At 35.2% G+C, this 21307-nt stretch overlaps 1 protein-coding gene across 15 annotated transcripts in view; it reads right to left on the bottom strand.

The window, feature by feature from the left end:
* LOC141401391 (uncharacterized) overlaps nt 1-17171 on the bottom strand; it is a 45857-nt gene extending 28686 nt beyond the window's left edge. Inside the window, exons 1-12 of one of the 15 annotated variants that reach the window (XM_073981621.1) lie at nt 17072-17162; nt 16829-16991; nt 16555-16759; nt 16362-16464; nt 15895-16284; nt 15531-15837; nt 13346-13478; nt 10985-11207; nt 10711-10915; nt 10516-10622; nt 10049-10438; nt 4772-9991 (exon numbers count right to left, since the gene is read on the bottom strand). In XM_073981621.1, coding sequence (XP_073837722.1) covers nt 11101-11207; nt 13346-13478; nt 15531-15629 — 339 coding nt within the window. In that variant the 5' untranslated portion in view covers nt 15630-15837; nt 15895-16284; nt 16362-16464; ... (1 more) ...; nt 16829-16991; nt 17072-17162 and the 3' untranslated portion in view covers nt 4772-9991; nt 10049-10438; nt 10516-10622; nt 10711-10915; nt 10985-11100. Of the gene's footprint in view, nt 1-4771; nt 10010-10048; nt 10439-10474; nt 10623-10710; nt 10916-10984; nt 11208-13345; nt 13479-15530; nt 15856-15894; nt 16285-16320; nt 16465-16554; nt 16760-16828 lie in introns of those variants that run through there. The other 14 variants (XR_012412329.1, XM_073981622.1, XM_073981620.1 and 11 more) reach the window with 14 other exon arrangements.
* Between the last annotated feature and the right edge of the window lie 4136 nt (nt 17172-21307).

The following is a 21307-nucleotide window of genomic DNA, read 5'->3' as shown; positions in this document are numbered from 1 at the left end:
TATGCTTTTGCATACAATTCATAACTGTGGCCCTTCTAATTTGTTTGTTTTGATTCTTGTCTCTTGCGATCATTTCTGATCGAGTTGTTTTGTCGCCCATTACATGTTTCATTGTCATTTCGTTCCCTTTTTGTTATATGGCCCTACAAAAGGGATAAACAAATCATCTTTTTTAGTTGACAAATAGCCGGCAAACAAATATAATACAAATAAAATTGTGAATTTTTAATCGAACAACTTTCGTGTTTTAATTAAATTGATTGCGGGCGCAAAATAAAAACTTTCTGTGCGAACAGTTATTATTATTATTATTATTATTATTATTATTATTATTATTATTATTATTATTGTTATTATTGTTATTATTATTATTATTATTATTATTATTATTATTATTATTATTATTATTATTATTATTATTATTATTATTATTATTATTATTATTATTATTGTTATTATTGTTATTATTATTATTGTTATTATTGTTATTATTATTATTATTATTATTATTATTATTATTATTATTATTATTATTATTATTATTATTATTATTATTATTATTATTATTATTATTATTATTATTATTATTATTGTTATTATTATTATTGTTATTATTATTATTATTATTATTATTATTATTATTATTATTATTATTATTATTATTATTATTATTATTATTATTATTATTATTTTTATTATTATTAGTTGCTCATGCACTTCTGTCGCAAATTGTCCAGGAAGAGCAAACTGATATCGTCATAATCAGTGAGCAATACACAAGCATTACAAGCGGAAAATGGGTTGAAATGAGTCCAAAACTGCAGCAATTTGGGTCCCAACCAAAAAACTAAGTATAAAAAATAGCGGTCACGGAAACGGGTTTTCGTGGATTCAACTGGAGAAGATAAGAATCATCAGTTGCTACCTTACTCCAAGTGATAACATTGATACTTTTCAAGAGAAATTAGAGGAAATGGAAGATTTTGCTAGGTCCCAATATGGACAACAGACCCCAGGGGCATGGTAGAACAAGAAAAGGTAGCAGCAATACCCAGCTGACTGAACTGGGTTGTAGTGTTAGTGTCATATGACATTTTATACATTCATTTCTATTTCGATGTACATTAGGGACATATATTTTTTGAGAAAAAAATATATCATTCGGAAAAAACCATTTCCCAGAAAGACTTCTTCATATCAATGATATGTAACCTCCTCCAAGTTCAAACGATAAGCCGCGCAGTAAATCACCGCTTGTAGAGGCGATACAACGTTTGTTAATATGTGAGGTATTTTGTTAAAATATAAAAAAAATAAAGCCCTAATAAACATGTGCTTCTTTGATTTCTAAAACAAAACATTGAAACAGCTTCTCCTTTTTCTATGAATTTCCAGCGACCCCAAACTTTTCTGCAAGAATTCTACTTTCTGCGAGAATTTATGCATTTAGTGGAATGATGTGGAACCATAAAAATTGAATATGTAACGAATTTTCATTCATGTTTTCCAAAATATTCAACCAAATGTGAAAAATTATTACTTTTTTAAATTCCAATAATTTATAGACGTTTCCTTGTTTTGTTTACAAATACAACTGGCAGTAACGTTACAAACAAAAACAAATTCCTTTGTGGTTGTTGTTCGAGTTGTATTTGTTGTAGTATTAACTTTACCTTGTATTTGTTCTACCATGCCCCAGGGGTAAGCGAATTGTGGATATGATCGCTCGATTAGGTGCCACCACAGTTAACATCGGAAGCACACAAACGTTCAGACGACCTGGTTGCGAAAGTACCATCCCTGATGTAACTTTTGCCTCAGATGGATTACTTGCTAAAATAAAGTATTGGAGAGTCTTGGAAACATATACCGGAAGTGACCATCAATATATATCATTCTGTTTGAAAATGAATGAAAACTGGCAGACGAAGTGCACAAACATAAGCACCCGAAAATGGAATGTCAATAAACTCGATACAGCTATATTACTCTCAGAGATAGACAGGCTAGCAGAGGTAACACAAAACGACGTAGACGCGAAACAAACCGTGAGAAACGTGATGGCCCTTATCTCTAGAAGCTGCAACAAAGCCATGCCAAAAGTAATTGCCCGTCCAAAACGAAATGAGGTATACTGGTGGAACACTACGATCGATGAGTCCAGGCGAAACTGCCTTAAGATGAGAAGAAAATACATAAGAGCCAGACGAAGAGGCGAAGCACCTATAGAACACGATGCATACAAAGATGCTAAAAACCAGCTGCAGAGCGCTATTGAGAGAAGCAAGAAACAGAAGTGGGAAGAACTGAGAGACGACATAAAACAAGATCCATGGGGACTTGGCTATAAGGTCGTGATGCAAAAACTAGGATCAAAAAACACGGTTCCCCAAATGGATGAGGACATAATGGATAATATTGTGAATACCCTATTTCCAAAACATACCATTAGAGAAGACCCATCTGAACCAGAATCTCCCAGAAACATACCACTGTTCACCACAGAAGAACAGCAAGCAGCTGCCCAAAGCCTCAAAACTAAAAAAGCACCCGGCCCCGACGGCATACCAATAGGAGGAATTTTCCCGGACCCATGGAAAGCACAAAAGCTGGTCCTATTGAGCAAAGGAAAAGGCGAAACCACAGAACCATCCTCGTACAGACCACTCTGTATGCTTGACACAGCTGGGAAGCTACTAGAAAGGTTAATCAAGCCCAGATTAAATGAAGCAATACAAGCTGCAGGCGGTCTCTCCAGAAGACAATATGGCTTTCGTCCCGGTAGATCAACAGTGGGAGCCCTCAAAGACGTTATAGACACTGTAGAAAGCGCACAATGTGGAAATCATTATTCCCGGCCCATTATACTGCTAGCCACTTTAGACGTAAAAAACGCCTTCAACAGCCTGCGATGGGCGGACGTAATAGAAACGTTAGACAGGATTTTCAACATTCCGAAGTATTTACTTAACATTATCCGAGACTATCTGAGAAACAGAAAGCTGATGTATGATACCAGGCAAGGTAACAAATGCACACAGGTCACGTCGGGAGCGGCACAAGGTTCTATATTGGGTCCAGATTTGTGGAACGCAACATATGATGACATTTTGAAGATCGAAATGCCATATGATACCTACCTTGTGGGATACGCAGATGACATCGCGGCGGTAATTAAAGCTAGGAGCATAAGCGAAGCGCAAAGTAAACTGCACCAAACAATGATACGCGCGAAAAGTTGGTTGGATGAACATGGTCTTAAATTAGCTCTCCAAAAAACGGAATTGCTTCTCCTTACCAGGCGACATATTCCCACTGAGATTGAGATGAATGTAGGTGACATAAGAATCCCCACAAAGCAGTCAGTAAAATATTTGGGAATGAGATTAGACTCAAAGCTAACATACTCAAAGCAGATTGAGTATGCTACCACTAAAGCTGCAAAAATAAGCTCGCAACTAAGTAGACTGATGGCAAATACAGATGGTCCTCTGCCAAGCAGGAGAAAAATTCTCATGGAGGCGAGCAATAGCATTCTGTTGTACGGCTCGGAAATCTGGGCCCCGGCCCTAAGAACCCAGGTGCGGGCGAGTAAGTAATTGTCGGTGCAAAGAACATCCTAAGGGTAACTTCGGCCTACCACACTGTATCCGCAGGAGCTGTTCTTTTTATAGCTGGAATGATCCCCATTGATCTACAGGCAATGGAGCGCCATAAGATTTTCACCGACTGGAAACTTTAGAAGCTTGGCAACAATGGTGGCAAAACGAAAATAAAGCAATGGAGAAGTTAATTACTATATAACGCAGATGCTAAGTGGTCACGGATATTTCCGTAAGTATCTACACCGAATGGGCAAATGCAGCACACTGTTTTGTATATACGAAGAAGAAGAGGTGGTCGATGACGCTGAACACACGTTCTTCAAGTGTAACCACTGGACAGGAAGGCGGCAAATACTACAAACCGAGATCGGACACGTTGCAAGCTCAAGCATTACAATAAAAATGCTGGAAAGTGAAGCTGGATGGAAAGCGATATCGAAGTTTGTGGAATTCGTTCTCCGCAAGAAAAAGATAGACCTTGATATGAACCCATAAAACAAGGCAGCGGTGCTTGGACGCAAGCAATTCTTGAAGAAGTTGGTGAGAAGCACCACTAAGGGGTCCACCTCGAAGTAATGCGTAAGCGGTTCCGAGGTGGAGGCGAACCCCGGTGGAGGAGAGAGGTGGGTTTTTAGCCGGTATAGACATGAGTCCGGCATACGACGACTGTGACGACGTCGCCTCATGCATAAACGCACTTTCCCATCTCTAACCGCAAAAAAAAATTATTATTATTATTATTATTAATATTATTAATATTATTATTATTATTATCATTATTATTATTATTATTATTATTATTATTATTATTATTATTATTATTATTATTATTATTATTATTATTATTATTATTATTATTATTATTATTATTATTATTATTATTATTATTATTATTATTATTATTATTATTATTATTATTATTATTATTATTATTATTATTATTATTATTATTATTATTATTATTATTATTATTATTATTATTATTATTATTATTATTATTATTATTATTATTATTATTATTATTATTATTATTATTATTATTATTATTAATATTATTATTATTATTATTATTATTATTATTATTATTACTGTTATTATTATTATTATTATTATTATTATTATTATTACTTTTATTATTATTGTTATTATTATTATTATTATTATTATTTTATTGTATTTTTGATAAAATTGTTTGTTTGCACTTTCATCAAACATTGGTTGAACCAAAGGCTGTTGCCAATGACTGATGAGGTTAATTCGGTAACGATACGTAGAAGCAAGCGGAATAGGACAGTTTCTTTTAATATAAACAGAACTTATTTTCAATCCGTGGCAAAATATAGGAAAAAGACAAACAGTGGCAAAATTGTGAACCAACCTCCTCTAAATGACCCGGCGATCATAGATATGTCTCAAAGCATAAATTCCAACTCTCAATCAAATCAGGTACTTCCAAATGGGAATCAAAGAAATCATATGCAGTACAACATGGTAATATGAACTCGGATCAAACTATGTTGAGGCAAATGGTGAATGAGAGCATTGCTAGTGCCCAATTAAACATAAGGCCTTTAGTACAGGAATGTGTAGGGGATAAGTTAAAAAAGTTTATGAGGAAGCTTAGATGCAATGGTTAAAAATATCGCAGTCAAAAATAATACCAGTAACAATGCTGAGGTTCGGACGAACAATATACCTCCAAATTTCAATAACCCTCCACCAGCCATCCATTTTAACAGACCTCAAGGATTCCATCATCCTATATGGAGAGGTCTAGCAAAGTAGAGAAGTTTAAACTGAAAATTGATGGAAATTCTTCGGGAATTTCCGTGGAAGATTTGGTTTTTAGGCTTGAGTACCTAAAGAATTAATAGAAAGTATCTAGGGATGACATATTTGCAGAGTTTCAATCTCTATTGTCAGGTGGAGCGTACGAGTGGTATTGGCTTCAAGTTAAGGCTGGTGTAGTGCGAGATTGGTATTCATTGAAAGACGCACTGTTCCGCAGATACAGCACCACAAGGTCTAACTACGAAGTAATGAACGAAATAGTTGAACGAAAAATAAAACGAGGGGAAAGCTTGGACCGTTTTTTCCAAGTTGTAAATACATTGAGGTCGAAACTGAACCAACCAATATCGAATGGTGAAATGATAGAGATTGTGAAGCGAAACTTGAAAGGAGAGGTTTTCAGGATGGTGTATGCTATGAACGTAAAGTCATTGGAAGAGCTTAGAATGGAGTGCATTAGGGCTGAAAAGACCTGTTCAAAAAGAGAAGTAAGGTATATGCCTCCACATCACAGCCAAATTATGAGAGTTCATGCGATAAATGAAGAAATGCATGAAGATGTGTACTATGAAAATGAAAACATCCCAGATGTATCTGAATTACATACATAAACGATTTGTTGGAATTGCCGAAAGCCAGGGCACCGGTTCGTAGATTGTCTCTCGACACAACGAGCTCTTATCTGCTACCGATGTGGCCAACCTAAAACCGTGGCACCTCTGTGTCCAAGGTGTCACTCGGAAAACGGAAAGAGGAACATGATGTTGGCGGGAAGATCGTATTCGACAGACAAACCCGTCACTTCCAACCCACAACAAAAGAAAGGGATAAGACAAATTATTACTCTCTGCGTCATTATCTACCTTTAGAAATTCGGAAGACTAATTACGAAATTATTAGGAATGAGAATTTGGTGAGGAGGAAACAGATTCCGGAAGTGTAAACCAAGAAAATGTATTTGAAATAGAGAAAAGGCCAGAAGATTTACATAAAGAAAAACAAAATACAAAAAAATTTGCAAGAATATTGAAGCTCCGTCAGAAAAAAGAGAATAAAGTTTTTAGGAAAATGCTCGTCGAGTCTGTAGGAAAACATAATGAAACATCAGACCATAGGCCGTATGCCATCATAAATATCAAAGGGAAAGAACTGAAGGGACTCCTAGATTCTGGATCGACAGTTTCCGTTCTCGGGAAGGGTTGTAGAGAATTGTTAGAGGAACTGAAAATGGAATCGGAAATGTATTATACCAATGTTAGTACCGCTTCTGGTCATCTTCATAGAATATTGGGCAAAGTAAGAGTAATAGTCAATATTAAAGAAAAAGAAAAGGAGATTTGTTTCTACCTGTGCCCAGACTTAGAACAGCCTTTATACTTGGGAATAGATTTTTGGAAGGCTTTCCAACTACCAGATATTATTGCCGTAAATGAAATCGATATAGAAAAAATCCAAGCAAAATTCGCTGATGATAAGGACTATCTAATGGACGTACGTAGCCTTACCAACGATCAAAAAGAAAAGTTACAAAATACGGTAGATTAATTTCCCTCTTTTGAGAAAATGGGACTAGGACACACCACGCTGGAAAAACACACAATAAAACTCGTTGAGGGAACTAACCCAATAAAAGACCGACACTACCCAATATCACCAGCAGTCCAAGAAATAGTGTATGAAGAAATTGATCGGATGTTAGAACTCAAAGTTATTGAAGAGAGCGAAAGTGCGTGGAATAATCGAACCACAATTGTAAGAAAACCAGGCAAAAACCGTTTCGGTTTAGACGCGCTCAAACTAAATGCCGTCACAGTGAAAGACGCCTATCCCCTTCAAAATATTGATGGGATACTAACCCGGATAGATCAAACAGAGCTGGACGAAGATTCGAGACCATACACGGCCTTTACCGTGCAGGACGTCCGTTCTACCAATTTCAAATGATGCCCTTGATGCGCAACGTCTCTGTCGTTTGATGCATAAAGTTATACCTGCACGGTTGAAATCCAACGTCCTAACCTATCTCGATGATTTATTGGTTATTTCCGAAGATTTCGGAATTAAAATTTAAAAAAGAGCATGTTCTGCTTTAAAGAACTAAAATATTCAGGTTTTATTATAGGAGGCGGTGTTTTGAAAACTGATCCTGAAAAAGTACAGGCCATTAAGAATTTGAAAATACCGAAAAGCCCTAGAAATGTGAGAAGCTTTTTAGGAACCGCGGGCTGGTACCGCCGGTTTATTAAAAACTTTGCTGGAATATCTGCGCCTTTAACAGATACTCTGACCAAAAGAAGCATTCGAAGAGTTGAAAATGGCTCTGACAACAGCACCGGTGCTGAAGCATCCGGACTTTTCTAAAGAATTCTATATCCAATGCGACTCCTCGGAGTATGGAATAGGGGCAGTCCTTTTTCAGAAGGGAGACCACGACGCAGAAAACCCTATAGCCTTCTTCTCCCAAAAACTGAATGATTGCCAAAGAAAATATAGTGTGACAGAAAAAGAGTGCTTGGCGGCCGTTATGGCTGTGAAAAGATTCAGGCCTTATGTGGAAATGATTAAATTTACAGTCATAAAGAAACAATCCAGCTTAAAATGGCTCATGGGAGTGAGGGACTTAAGTGGTAGACTTGCTCGTTGGTCTCTGCAGTTGCAGGGTTACAATTTTGACATTGAACACCGTAAAGGAAAGGATAACGTGGTGGCAGATATGTCATCCCGACTTGAAGTGGTGGAAGAAGTCAATATTGTAGATGATCTGTTCGACTTCGAAACAACTGAGTTCGAAGTCCAGAATATAAAGAATTGATAAATGAAGTGGAGAAAAATATAGCAAACTTCCAGATTTGAAAGTTGAAAACGAACTGATCTTTAAAAGGAAAGAAATGCCTTGGAAATTATGCATCCCCCACTCACTGACACACTTGTTGATAGAAAAGTGACCTCGGCTCACGGCGGAATTGCGAAGACCTTACACCGATTACAAAAGTTTTACTATTGGCCTAAGATGACATCACAAGTAAGGCAATACGTTTTAAATTGTAAAACGTGTAAAGAATCTCAGCCTTTTAACAGAAATATGCAGCCAACCATAGGTTGTGAAGTTATTACTGAAGTCCTTTTCAGAAATAATAAATGGAGTTTTTAGGGAAGTGTCCACGGTCAAAGTGTGGGAACAGCTATATATTTATAGTTGTAGACCATTTTTCCAAGTTCGTCTTCTTAAAGGAAAGAAGCAACCACCAAGAACGTTATTCAGTTTCTAATACAAGAAATATTCAGAAAATTCGGAGTTCCACAAATAATCAATGCAGATAATGGTGCACAATTTACGGCCAAATGTTTTAAAGAGATGACGGAAATGTTAAAAATTAATCACATACAAACGGCACCCTATTCTCCACAATCTAATGGCTCGGAGAGGGTTAACCAATCCGTTTTGGCTGCGATCCGGGGATATTTAGAAGAAGACCACCGGGAGTGGGAAGTCTATTAGACAGAAATCAAGTGTGCACTACGTTCATCAATTCATTCAGCCACAGGGGTAACCCCGTTTTTTGCCCTATTTGGCTATGAGATGTACTCGAACGGCAGTAACTATAAACTGGCAAGAAAACTAATATCCTTATGTGACCATAAAATAGAGGAATTAGGCCGGAAAGAACGATTGGAGATAATTAGGGAACAAATTGCGAAGAACCCACATGAAGCCTACGAGCGAAGCGCAAAACGCTATAATCAGAGCGCTCGGGTGGTTAAATTCATTCCGGGTCAGGAGGCTTATAGGCGAAATCATATGTTGAGCGATTATGAGGAAAACATAAACGCAAAATTTTGCCGCAAATATCTCAGATGTCGCATAGTAAAACCCGATTTCGGATGAGTCATTTTTCTAATTAATTTTTTCTGAATACGTTACTGTTGAATACACATTCACGCACATGCAATTAATGAGGGAAGCCAGCCAAAGAAAATATGGGATAAAAGGGTAGTTTAAAAAGTAAAGCATGCAGTTTGCTTGTGTTTACACCTGTCTGTGCAAGTGCAATTTCAAAATTATTTTAAACCACATATAACACACCAAAATCGCATTAGATGTCGGGTTTAAAACACAATAACAAGCATATTGTATTATTTTTATTTAGTTTAAAATATACGATTTTCAATCATAAACATAAAGAATCTAGTATTGCTCTTTGGCAGTATTATATGGTCCCAGAAGGGAAAGTATTTGTCAACATACCTATATTGTCAGTAAAAATATCATAATTATATCTTTATTTACCACTAATATATCGCAGCCGAGAGGTTTTATTTGTATGTCATAACGTTTTGAAGGTGTGCCTTTACTCTTTTCATTCGTAAGGGATAGAATAGTGTGCATCGAGTGGAGGACGGTCTCGGCAATTCCTCTTTTTATTTTCGCACTGACAATGGCATGTGTAAACACTGGGTAATATACCTTGAAGGAAATTTCTTTGGAATGTTGTCATTCCCAAATAGAGACGTCAATCCGTCAGCAAATATACCCCTTTTGATGATGCCAAGAACGAAGGAATTTCCAACAGATGGCGTAAATCTGTATACGTAATCTGAAAAGAAATTAAGATCTAGAGCGTATAATCATGATTAAAATTAAATCCTCATACATTCATCCAGTTATGTTTTCAATTCGAGGAATCCTCAACTGCAATTAACATTTCAAGTCCGTCCATTCCCGCATACCCTCTTAATGTAGGCCACCCCATAGGCATGTCATTGGATGTCACATAATGGTTAGTCCTACCCCATTACTAATAGTTTTATTTTGGTTATTGTTTGGATTTCGCGAACAGTCAGGTTATTTGAGAGTTAGAAATGGTTATAAAAATTAAGGCAGGATCTCTTTAGCATGGATCTCTAATGGGAAATTTAAATTTTTAAAGCCGCGGTATTTGTTGATTTCTTCATTTAAAAATCCCGACAATGGCAAAAGAAAACATATAAAAATGCCCTAGAAAGCAATACCGTTTATAAAATAACGCTAGAAGGCAGTGTCTCTATATGGAATAATATAAAAAAAGAAGACCACTTACTTTTACAAACACAGGAACATACGGCAGTGTGACTGACTTACCGGCAATATTCCAAATGCTAAATACATCATCCATGTTCCGCGCATTATACATATGTCACTATTTCAACACATCAATTACTTCCATTGGTCTGAAGAATGGTCTGGACCTAGAATTAAGAGTTGCGAGGTTGATGAGTAAAACGACGGAAATGGTACACAGATAAGAGTAATTTATACTCATGGTACCGTACTAACTCTATATAATTCCATTCCACGCCATTAAGTGGGCAATGTCCACTCATGAAGTTCGGATTGGGCGAAAATCTCACATTTCCCTTTACGACACTACCACGGTATGCCCCAGGATTTGTTTGAAATTTTTAGACGGCAATAAATCTTGTCCGTCCGCTAAAAACAAATGTTCCCGGTAGCCAAGTTCAGGTAAAATATGCGACGTTATCTAAAACAAAATAAAACATTATGAATGGTGTGATGTAAAATTGATAAAGATGCCACACAATGGACTTACCGTATGCCACTTTTGAGATGTGTTCCTTGGGACAAATAAAGAATGTGAACAAGGAATTCATGCAGCACTTCGATGCAGGGGCCGACATTCGGCCGCCAACAAGGTTTATGGAATTCTCATATAAGGGGGCAAAAAATTCCAAACCGTCGCGAATTAAGGATTACTGGATATAATATAAAAGAAATTTCATAAATAATTAGATCTGCTCGCATGGTATCACAATCTGTAAAAAGAAAAACAAACATTACAATTTTTAGCCTTTTTTTAATGCGTAGAAGGGCAAAAGAAAATGCTAAAAAAAATAATGTAAACATTCTTCTTTTCATTTATGTCAAAATGAATGGGTTACCAATACATCGGCAGCGGAGTATTATGTATAGGAATGTTGCCACAGAACAGAAAATAGTATGACAGTGGTGATAAACGTAGACGTCGACCGCAACGTATGTTGGCAAGACATAGTCTTGTGCCAGACTATGAAAATGTTCATGAAAATATTTAATGTTTATGGATAAGAAGAAGAAAGGGAGCGCCTTCACCTCCGCTCTCTCCTAAAAGCAAGAAAATTTTCATGTGTTATTTTTAGTGTGTGGCACAAGTAGTAGAAATAATACTGCATGTAGAGCGAAATAATACTGCAAGGAAGTACAGTACACATCATGCTATAAAAGCTATGACAAAGAATTGTTCTATAGCAAAGTTAAAATTATAATGGAAGCGGGAACATTCAATACTATGAATGATGCCGTTAGCAAATTCGTCAATAGTTGCACCGAGGCAACGGATAGTAACAATTCGGTATTCTACTACAACCAAAGAGGTAGAAATAATAGAAGTAGAAATCAAAACAAAAATCAATATAGAAATCAAAATAGAGACAATCGTAGATACAACAATGACAGATCACAGGGTCAATCTTATAATAGACGTGGTAATCGCAACAGACAAAAGAACAATAACCGAAGTGTAAATGTAACACAATCGGGAACCGAGTTGACCCCCTTGAGCGATGCAGAATAAATGAAATATATTATTTTAATCTCAGTCTAAATAATTTTATAGAAGTTAAAAATGCCGACACAAAATGTAGACTAATATTGCTAGTTGTTGTTGTTGTAGCACCATATAATGCTGGGTTGGCAGCCGCTGGCCGAAACACTTTTGGTTTCGGGTCAATCCGGTACGTAAGAACCCGCTGCCGTGGGATTGATTGATTGAATATTGCTAGTTGACACTGGTGCTGACATATCATTATTAAAGAATTTATATGGACAATACGAAAACGTGAATAAAAATAATATAACTAATCTATCAGGTATCGGGAAAGGAGTCATAAAATCTTTAGGATCAATAGACGTTAATCTTAAATTATCTAATTTTATTGTGCCCCACAATTTTCATATTGTCCCAAAGAGTTTCCCCATTCAATGTGACGGAAAACTTGGAATGGACTTTATGAAAAAATATAATTGTTTATTAGATTTTAAAAGTGGAAATGACAGTTTCGCTTTAAGATTTCTAAATTTCCACAGTTGTATACGAATCCCATTGATACACAAAATTAAAGAAAACACTATTTTACTTCCTGCCAGAGCAGATTAAATTGATTGATTAAACCAACACGTTTAGTAACCAATGAAAAATCAGTACTAGTGCCAAATCAAGAAATTCACCCAGTAATATTCATAGCTAGCACAATAGTAGAAAGTGAAGTAGCTTTTATAAGAATAATAAATACAACTAAAGATGATGTTACATTAAACAGTAACAATATAAATTTGAATCATTAGAAAATTGTGATATAATAACGAAAAGTCAACAAACAGGTAAACGAACTAAAGAAGTTCTAAGTAAATTAAAATTTCCATTTCTCTTTAAAGAAGGCCTCAGAAATCTCTGTGCTGAATTCAGCGATATTTTCGGTACTGACAGTGAACCTATAACATCAAATAATTTCTACAAACAAAAACTTAGATTGAGTGACAAACGCCAATATATATCAAAAATTATAGAATACCTTAATCTCATAAGGAAAAAATAGATAAACAAGTCTCAAAATTAATTAATGATAAAATAGTGGAGCCATCTATTTCCGATTATAATAGCCCACTTCTCTTGGTACCCAAGAAATCATTACCAAACTCTTCCGAGAAAAGATGGCGGTTAGTAGTTGACTACCGTCAAGTAAATAAAAAGTTGATAGCAGATAAATTTCCCCTTCCAAGAATAGATGATATTCTTGATCAACTCGGTATAGCAAAATATTTGTCATGCCTTGATCTTATGTCTGGATTTCATCAGATTGAGTTAGAAGAAGAATCCCGTAACATAACATCATTTTCAACCAGCAATGGTTCTTACCGATATACTCGACTTCCATACGGATTGAAAATTGCACCAAACTCGTTCCAACGCATGATGACTCTTGCATTTTCAGGACTGAAACCATCACAAGCATATCTGTACATGGACGATTTAATAGTAGTAGGATGCTCTGAAAAACACATGTTCAAAAATTTAAGAGATGTTTTTCAATTATGCAGACGTTACAGCTTGAAACTACACCCAGAAAAGTGTTCATTTTTTATGCATGAAGTTACGTTTTTGGGTCATAAATGTACTGATAAGGACATACTTCCTGATGAAAGTAAATATGACGTTATTAAAAGATATCCAACGCCCACAGATGCTGATAGCGTTAAACGGTTTGTAGCATTTTGTAACTACTACAGACGTTTCATTAAAAATTTTTCAGAACACTCTCGTCATTTAACAAGATTGAGCAAAAAGAATGTTCCGTTTGAATGGACACTGGAATGTAATATGGCGTTTGAATATTTGAAAAATGAACTCATGAAACCTACACTGTTACAATATCCAGATTTCAAAAAGGAATTCTGTATAACTACAGACGCCAGCAAACATGCATGTGGCGCTGTTTTAACGCAAGATTATAATGGAATACAACTTCCAGTTTCGTATGCATCAAGAACTTTTACAAAGGGAGAATCCAACAAATCTACTATAGAACAAGAGTCAATAGCGATACACTGGGCAATCAATCATTTTAGACCCTATGTATATGGAAGAAAATTTTTGGTAAGATCAGATCACTGGCCACTTGTATATATATTTTCTATGCGGAATCCAAGCTCCAAACTAACACGTATTAGATTTGGAAGAATATGATTTTATAGTAGAATACCTCAAGGGGAAGAACAATGACTGCATTAGCCAGTACTGTTGTTGTTGTTAATGTTGGATGGTCTTCTCACTGTTCCCACATCAAACCTTTGTATGCACACGAATAGGGTTACCCAAGTGGCGTGATAAATTTTTGGTAATACTTTTTTGTCGAAAATAAATTAAATTTTTTGTTGGAAAATATTTTCGGGTATTTTTACGAATACGTACGCGGATAAAAAATTGTTGGAAATTCGGGGTGTACTGTACAGTCGGTCCTCGATAAATACGAATATATATTATATTATTTTTTATTACGTAAATTATAATTTATATATTTCGAATTTTGATTTTTTATTGCATTTTAAATTTTTGGGAAAAATTTTAACACAGTTAACATTTTGTGGTCGTGCGGATCTTACAGTCCGTGCACACTACATTGTTGATTTAGTGTTTTTTGGTGAATTTTTTGAATTTTCTCAAAATAATTTCGGTTTTTTGAAAAAGTTTCGAACTTTTGGAAATTTTTTGGTATTTTTAATCAGTGATTCCACCGGGAGTGGGAAGTCTATTAGACAGAAATCAAGTGTGCCCTACGTTCATCAATTCATTCAGCCACAGGGGTAACCCCGTTTTTTGCCCTATTTGGCTATGAGATGTACACGAACGGCAGTAACTATAAACTGGCAAGAAAACTAATATCCTTATGTGACCATAAAATATAGGAATTAGGCCGGAAAGAACGATTGGAGATAATTAGGGAACAAATTGCGAAGAATCCACATGAAGCCTACGAGCGAAGCGCAAAACGCTATAATCAGAGGGCTCGGTTGGTTAAATTCATTCCGGTCAGGAGGCTTATAGGCGAAATCATATGTTGAGCGATTATGAGGAAAACATAAACGCAAAATTTTGCCGCAAATATCTCAGATGTCGCATAGTAAAACCCGATTTCGGATGAGTCATTTTTCTAATTAATTTTTTCTGAATACGTTACTGTTGAATACACATTCACGCACATGCAATTAATGAGGGAAGCCAGCCAAAGAAAATATGGGATAAAAGGGTAGTTTAAAAAGTAAAGCATGCAGTTTGCTTGTGTTTACACCTGTCTGTGCAAGTGCAATTTCAAAATTATTTTAAACCACATATAACACACCAAAATCGCATTAGATGTCGGGTTTAAAACACAATAACAAGCATATTGTATTATTTTTATTTAGTTTAAAATATACGATTTTCAATCATAAACATAAAGAATCTAGTATTGCTGTTTGGCAGTATTATATGGTCCCAGAAGGGAAAGTATTTGTCAACATACCTATATTGTCAGTAAAAATATCATAATTATATCTTTATTTACCACTAATATATCGCAGCCGAGAGGTTTTATTTGTATGTCATAACGTTTTGAAGGTGTGCCTTTACTCTTTTCATTCGTAAGGGATAGAATAGTGTGCATCGAGTGGAGGACGGTCTCGGCAATTCCTCTTTTTATTTTCGCACTGACAATGGCATGTGTAAACACTGGGTAATATACCTTGAAGGAAATTTCTTTGGAATGTTGTCATTCCCAAATAGAGACGTCAATCCGTCAGCAAATATACCCCTTTTGATGATGCCAAGAACGAAGGAATTTCCAACAGATGGCGTAAATCTGTATACGTAATCTGAAAAGAAATTAAGATCTAGAGCGTATAATCATGATTAAAATTAAATCCTCATACATTCATCCAGTTATGTTTTCAATTCGAGGAATCCTCAACTGCAATTAACATTTCAAGTCCGTCCATTCCCGCATACCCTCTTAATGTAGGCCACCCCATAGGCATGTCATTGGATGTCACATAATGGTTAGTCCTACCCCATTACTAATAGTTTTATTTTGGTTATTGTTTGGATTTCGCGAACAGTCAGGTTATTTGAGAGTTAGAAATGGTTATAAAAATTAAGGCAGGATCTCTTTAGCATGGATCTCTAATGGGAAATTTAAATTTTTAAAGCCGCGGTATTCGTTGATTTCTTCATTTAAAAATCCCGACAATGGCAAAAGAAAACATATAAAAATGCCCTAGAAAGCAATACCGTTTATAAAATAACGCTAGAAGGCAGTGTCTCTATATGGAATAATATAAAAAAAGAAGACCACTTACTTTTACAAACACAGGAACATACGGCAGTGTGACTGACTTACCGGCAATATTCCAAATGCTAAATACATCATCCATGTTCCGCGCATTATATGTCACTATTTCAACACATCAATTACTTCCATTGGTCTGAAGAATGGTCTGGACCTAGAATTAAGAGTTGCGAGGTTGATGAGTAAAACGACGGAAAAGGGGTACACAGATAAGAGTAATTTATACTCATGGTACCGTACTAACTCTATATAATTCCATTCCACGCCATTAAGTGGGCAATGTCCACTCATGAAGTTCGGATTGGGCGAAAATCTCACATTTCCCTTTACGACACTACCACGGTATGCCACAGGATTTGTTTGAAATTTTTAGACGGCAATAAATCTTGTCCGTCCGCTAAAAACAAATGTTCCCGGTAGCCAAGTTCAGGTAAAATATGCGACGTTATCTAAAACAAAATAAAACATTATGAATGGTGTGATGTAAAATTGATAAAGATGCCACACAATGGACTTACCGTATGCCACTTTTGAGATGTGTTCCTTGGGACAAATAAAGAATGTGAACAAGGAATTCATGCAGCACTTCGATGCAGGGGCCGACATTCGGCCGCCAACAAGGTTTATGGAATTCTCATATAAGGGGGCAAAAAATTCCAAACCGTCGCGAATTAAGGATTACTGGATATAATATAAAAGAAATTTCATAAATAATTAGATCTGCTCGCATGGTATCACAATCTGTAAAAAGAAAAACAAACATTAAAATTTTTAGCCTTTTTTTAATGCGTAGAAGGGCAAAAGAAAATGCTAAAAAAAAATAATGTAAACATTCTTCTTTTCATTTATGTCAAAATGAATGGGTTACCAATACATCGGCAGCGGAGTATTATGTATAGGAATGTTGCCACAGAACAGAAAATAGTATGACAGTGGTGATAAACGTAGACGTCGACCGCAACGTATGTTGGCAAGACATAGTCTTGTGCCAGACTATGAAAATGTTCATGAAAATATTTAATGTTTATGGATAAGAAGAAGAAAGGGAGCGCCTTCACCTCCGCTCTCTCCTAAAAGCAAGAAAATTTTCATGTGTTATTTTTAGTGTGTGGCACAAGTAGTAGAAATAATACTGCATGTAGAGCGAAATAATACTGCAAGGAAGTACAGTACACATCATGCTATAAAAGCTATGACAAAGAATTGTTCTATAGCAAAGTTAAAATTATAATGGAAGCGGGAACATTCAATACTATGAATGATGCCGTTAGCAAATTCGTCAATAGTTGCACCGAGGCAACGGATAGTAACAATTCGGTATTCTACTACAACCAAAGAGGTAGAAATAATAGAAGTAGAAATCAAAACAAAAATCAATATAGAAATCAAAATAGAGACAATCGTAGATACAACAATGACAGACCACAGGGTCAATCTTATAATAGACGTGGTAATCGCAACAGACAAAAGAACAATAACCGAAGTGTAAATGTAACACAATCGGGAACCGAGTTGACCCCCTTGAGCGATGCAGAATAAATGAAATATATTATTTTAATCTCAGTCTAAATAATTTTATAGAAGTTAAAAATGCCGACACAAAATGTAGACTAATATTGCTAGTTGTTGTTGTTGTAGCACCATATAATGCTGGGTTGGCAGCCGCTGACCGAAACACTTTTGGTTTCGGGTCAATCCGGTACGTAAGAACCCGCTGCCGTGGGATTTATTGATTGAATATTGCTAGTTGACACTGGTGCTGACATATCATTATTAAAGAATTTATATGGACAATACGAAAACGTGAATAAAAATAATATAACTAATCTATCAGGTATCGGGAAAGGAGTCATAAAATCTTTAGGATCAATAGACGTTAATCTTAAATTATCTAATTTTATTGTGCCCCACAATTTTCATATTGTCCCAAAGAGTTTCCCCATTCAATGTGACGGAAAACTTGGAATGGACTTTATGAAAAAATATAATTGTTTATTAGATTTTAAAAGTGGAAATGACAGTTTCGCTTTAAGATTTCTAAATTTCCACAGTTGTATACGAATCCCATTGATACACAAAATTAAAGAAAACACTATTTTACTTCCTGCCAGAGCAGATTAAATTGATTGATTAAACCAACACGTTTAGTAACCAATGAAAAATCAGTACTAGTGCCAAATCAAGAAATTCACCCAGTAATATTCATAGCTAGCACAATAGTAGAAAGTGAAGTAGCTTTTATAAGAATAATAAATACAACTAAAGATGATGTTACATTAAACAGTAACAATATAAATTTGAATCATTAGAAAATTGTGATATAACAACGAAAAGTCAACAAACAGGTAAACGAACTAAAGAAGTTCTAAGTAAATTAAAATTTCCATTTCTCTTTAAAGAAGGCCTGAGAAATCTCTGTGCTGAATTCAGCGATATTTTCGGTACTGACAGTGAACCTATAACATCAAATAATTTCTACAAACAAAAACTTAGATTGAGTGACAAACGCCAATATATATCAAAAATTATAGAATACCTTAATCTCATAAGGAAAAAATAGATAAACAAGTCTCAAAATTAATTAATGATAAAATAGTGGAGCCATCTATTTCCGATTATAATAGCCCACTTCTCTTGGTACCCAAGAAATCATTACCAAACTCTTCCGAGAAAAGATGGCGGTTAGTAGTTGACTACCGTCAAGTAAATAAAAAGTTGATAGCAGATAAATTTCCCCTTCCAAGAATAGATGATATTCTTGATCAACTCGGTATAGCAAAATATTTGTCATGCCTTGATCTTATGTCTGGATTTCATCAGATTGAGTTAGAAGAAGAATCCCGTAACATAACATCATTTTCAACCAGCAATGGTTCTTACCGATATACTCGACTTCCATACGGATTGAAAATTGCACCAAACTCGTTCCAACGCATGATGACTCTTGCATTTTCAGGACTGAAACCATCACAAGCATATCTGTACATGGACGATTTAATAGTAGTAGGATGCTCTGAAAAACACATGTTCAAAAATTTAAGAGATGTTTTTCAATTATGCAGACGTTACAGCTTGAAACTACACCCAGAAAAGTGTTCATTTTTTATGCATGAAGTTACGTTTTTGGGTCATAAATGTACTGATAAGGACATACTTCCTGATGAAAGTAAATATGACGTTATTAAAAGATATCCAACGCCCACAGATGCTGATAGCGTTAAACGGTTTGTAGCATTTTGTAACTACTACAGACGTTTCATTAAAAATTTTTCAGAACACTCTCGTCATTTAACAAGATTTAACAAAAAGAATGTTCCGTTTGAATGGACACTGGAATGTAATATGGCGTTTGAATATTTGAAAAATGAACTCATGAAACCTACACTGTTACAATATCCAGATTTCAAAAAGGAATTCTGTATAACTACAGACGCCAGCAAACATGAATGTGGCGCTGTTTTAACGCAAGATTATAATGGAATACAACTTCCAGTTTCGTATGCATCAAGAACTTTTACAAAGGGAGAATCCAACAAATCTACTATAGAACAAGAGTTAATAGCGATACACTGGGCAATCAATCATTTTAGACCCTATGTATATGGAAGAAAATTTTTGGTAAGATCAGATCACTGGCCACTTGTATATATATTTTCTATGCGGAATCCAAGCTCCAAACTAACACGTATTAGATTTGGAAGAATATGATTTTATAGTAGAATACCTCAAGGGGAAGAACAATGACTGCATTAGCCAGTACTGTTGTTGTTGTTAATGTTGGATGGTCTTCTCACTGTTCCCACATCAAACCTTTGTATGCACACGAATAGGGTTACCCAAGTGGCGTGATAAATTTTTGGTAATACTTTTTTGTCGAAAATAAATTAAATTTTTTTTTGGAAAATATTTTCGGGTATTTTTACGAATACGTACGCGGATAAAATATTGTTGGAAATTCGGGGTGTACTGTACAGTCGGTCCTCGATAAATACGAATATATATTATATTATTTTTTATTACGTAAATTATAATTTATATATTTCGAATTTTGATTTTTTATTGCATTTTAAATTTTTGGGAAAAATTTTAATACAGTTAACATTTTGTGGTCGTGCGGATCTTACAGTCCGTGCACACTACATTGTTGATTTAGTGTTTTTTGGTGAATTTTTTGAATTTTCTCAAAATAATTTCGGTTTTTTGAAAAATTTTCGAACTTTTGGAAATTTTTTGGTATTTTTAATCAGTGATTGTATGTTCCCCATACACTGAGAGAAAATTATTGCTTTTTCACATACTGAAAAAAGTGAATTTTTGATTTTTTTCGACTTTTCTCTCAAATTGGTAGTTTTCGCTACATTTTAAGGAAAAGTTTCTTCCACCTCATATTTACCGTGCAGTTTATTGGTTTTTTGCTGCTTAATAAATATTTTGTTGGTTTTTTCAGAGTTTTTTCTAATTCCTCTTGTTTTGAGATAAAATCGCATTGATTTTTGGGTTTTACTGTTTAATCGAACTTTATTTTTTCGCAAGCTTGTCTCAGTAACAGTTTTTTGGGTCAATTATCGAATTTTCAACAAATTTTTGTTGGAAATTTATTGCATACGTTTGGTCTTAGTCTTGGATTTGGTTTTAGAAGTCAATTAACGCATCAAAATGCCTTTAAGCTCTCTTCAATCCTTTATCAGAGCCACTGATTCTCTGGTAGAGTTCGTTGAGAAATTTGAAACTCTTCCAGATGAAGAGCTTGACACGTATTCCTTGGAAATTCATGAGGATGAAGCTAAGGTACTTTGGAATAAGGTTAGAGATCTCTTTGACAACTGCCTAGATGAGATTCAGTCAAGTGACCAGCCTTCGGCTAATGAACTTACGTCCCTTAATAGCAAGTATGATGTTGCATTTAAGTCCTATGTTAGGATATTATCAGCTGTAAATAACAAAATAGACAAATTTCGTCCTTCAACGAAGAATCAAACGCCAGCTAGGGTATTTAA

The sequence above is a fragment of the Musca autumnalis genome, unplaced genomic scaffold (assembly GCF_047663935.1).
Source record: "Musca autumnalis isolate F117 unplaced genomic scaffold, ASM4766393v1 scaffold_4, whole genome shotgun sequence".
Taxonomy (NCBI): domain Eukaryota; kingdom Metazoa; phylum Arthropoda; class Insecta; order Diptera; family Muscidae; genus Musca; species Musca autumnalis.
The sequence above is the reverse complement of the archived record's forward strand: the minus strand, read 5'-3'. Positions and strand labels throughout refer to the sequence as shown.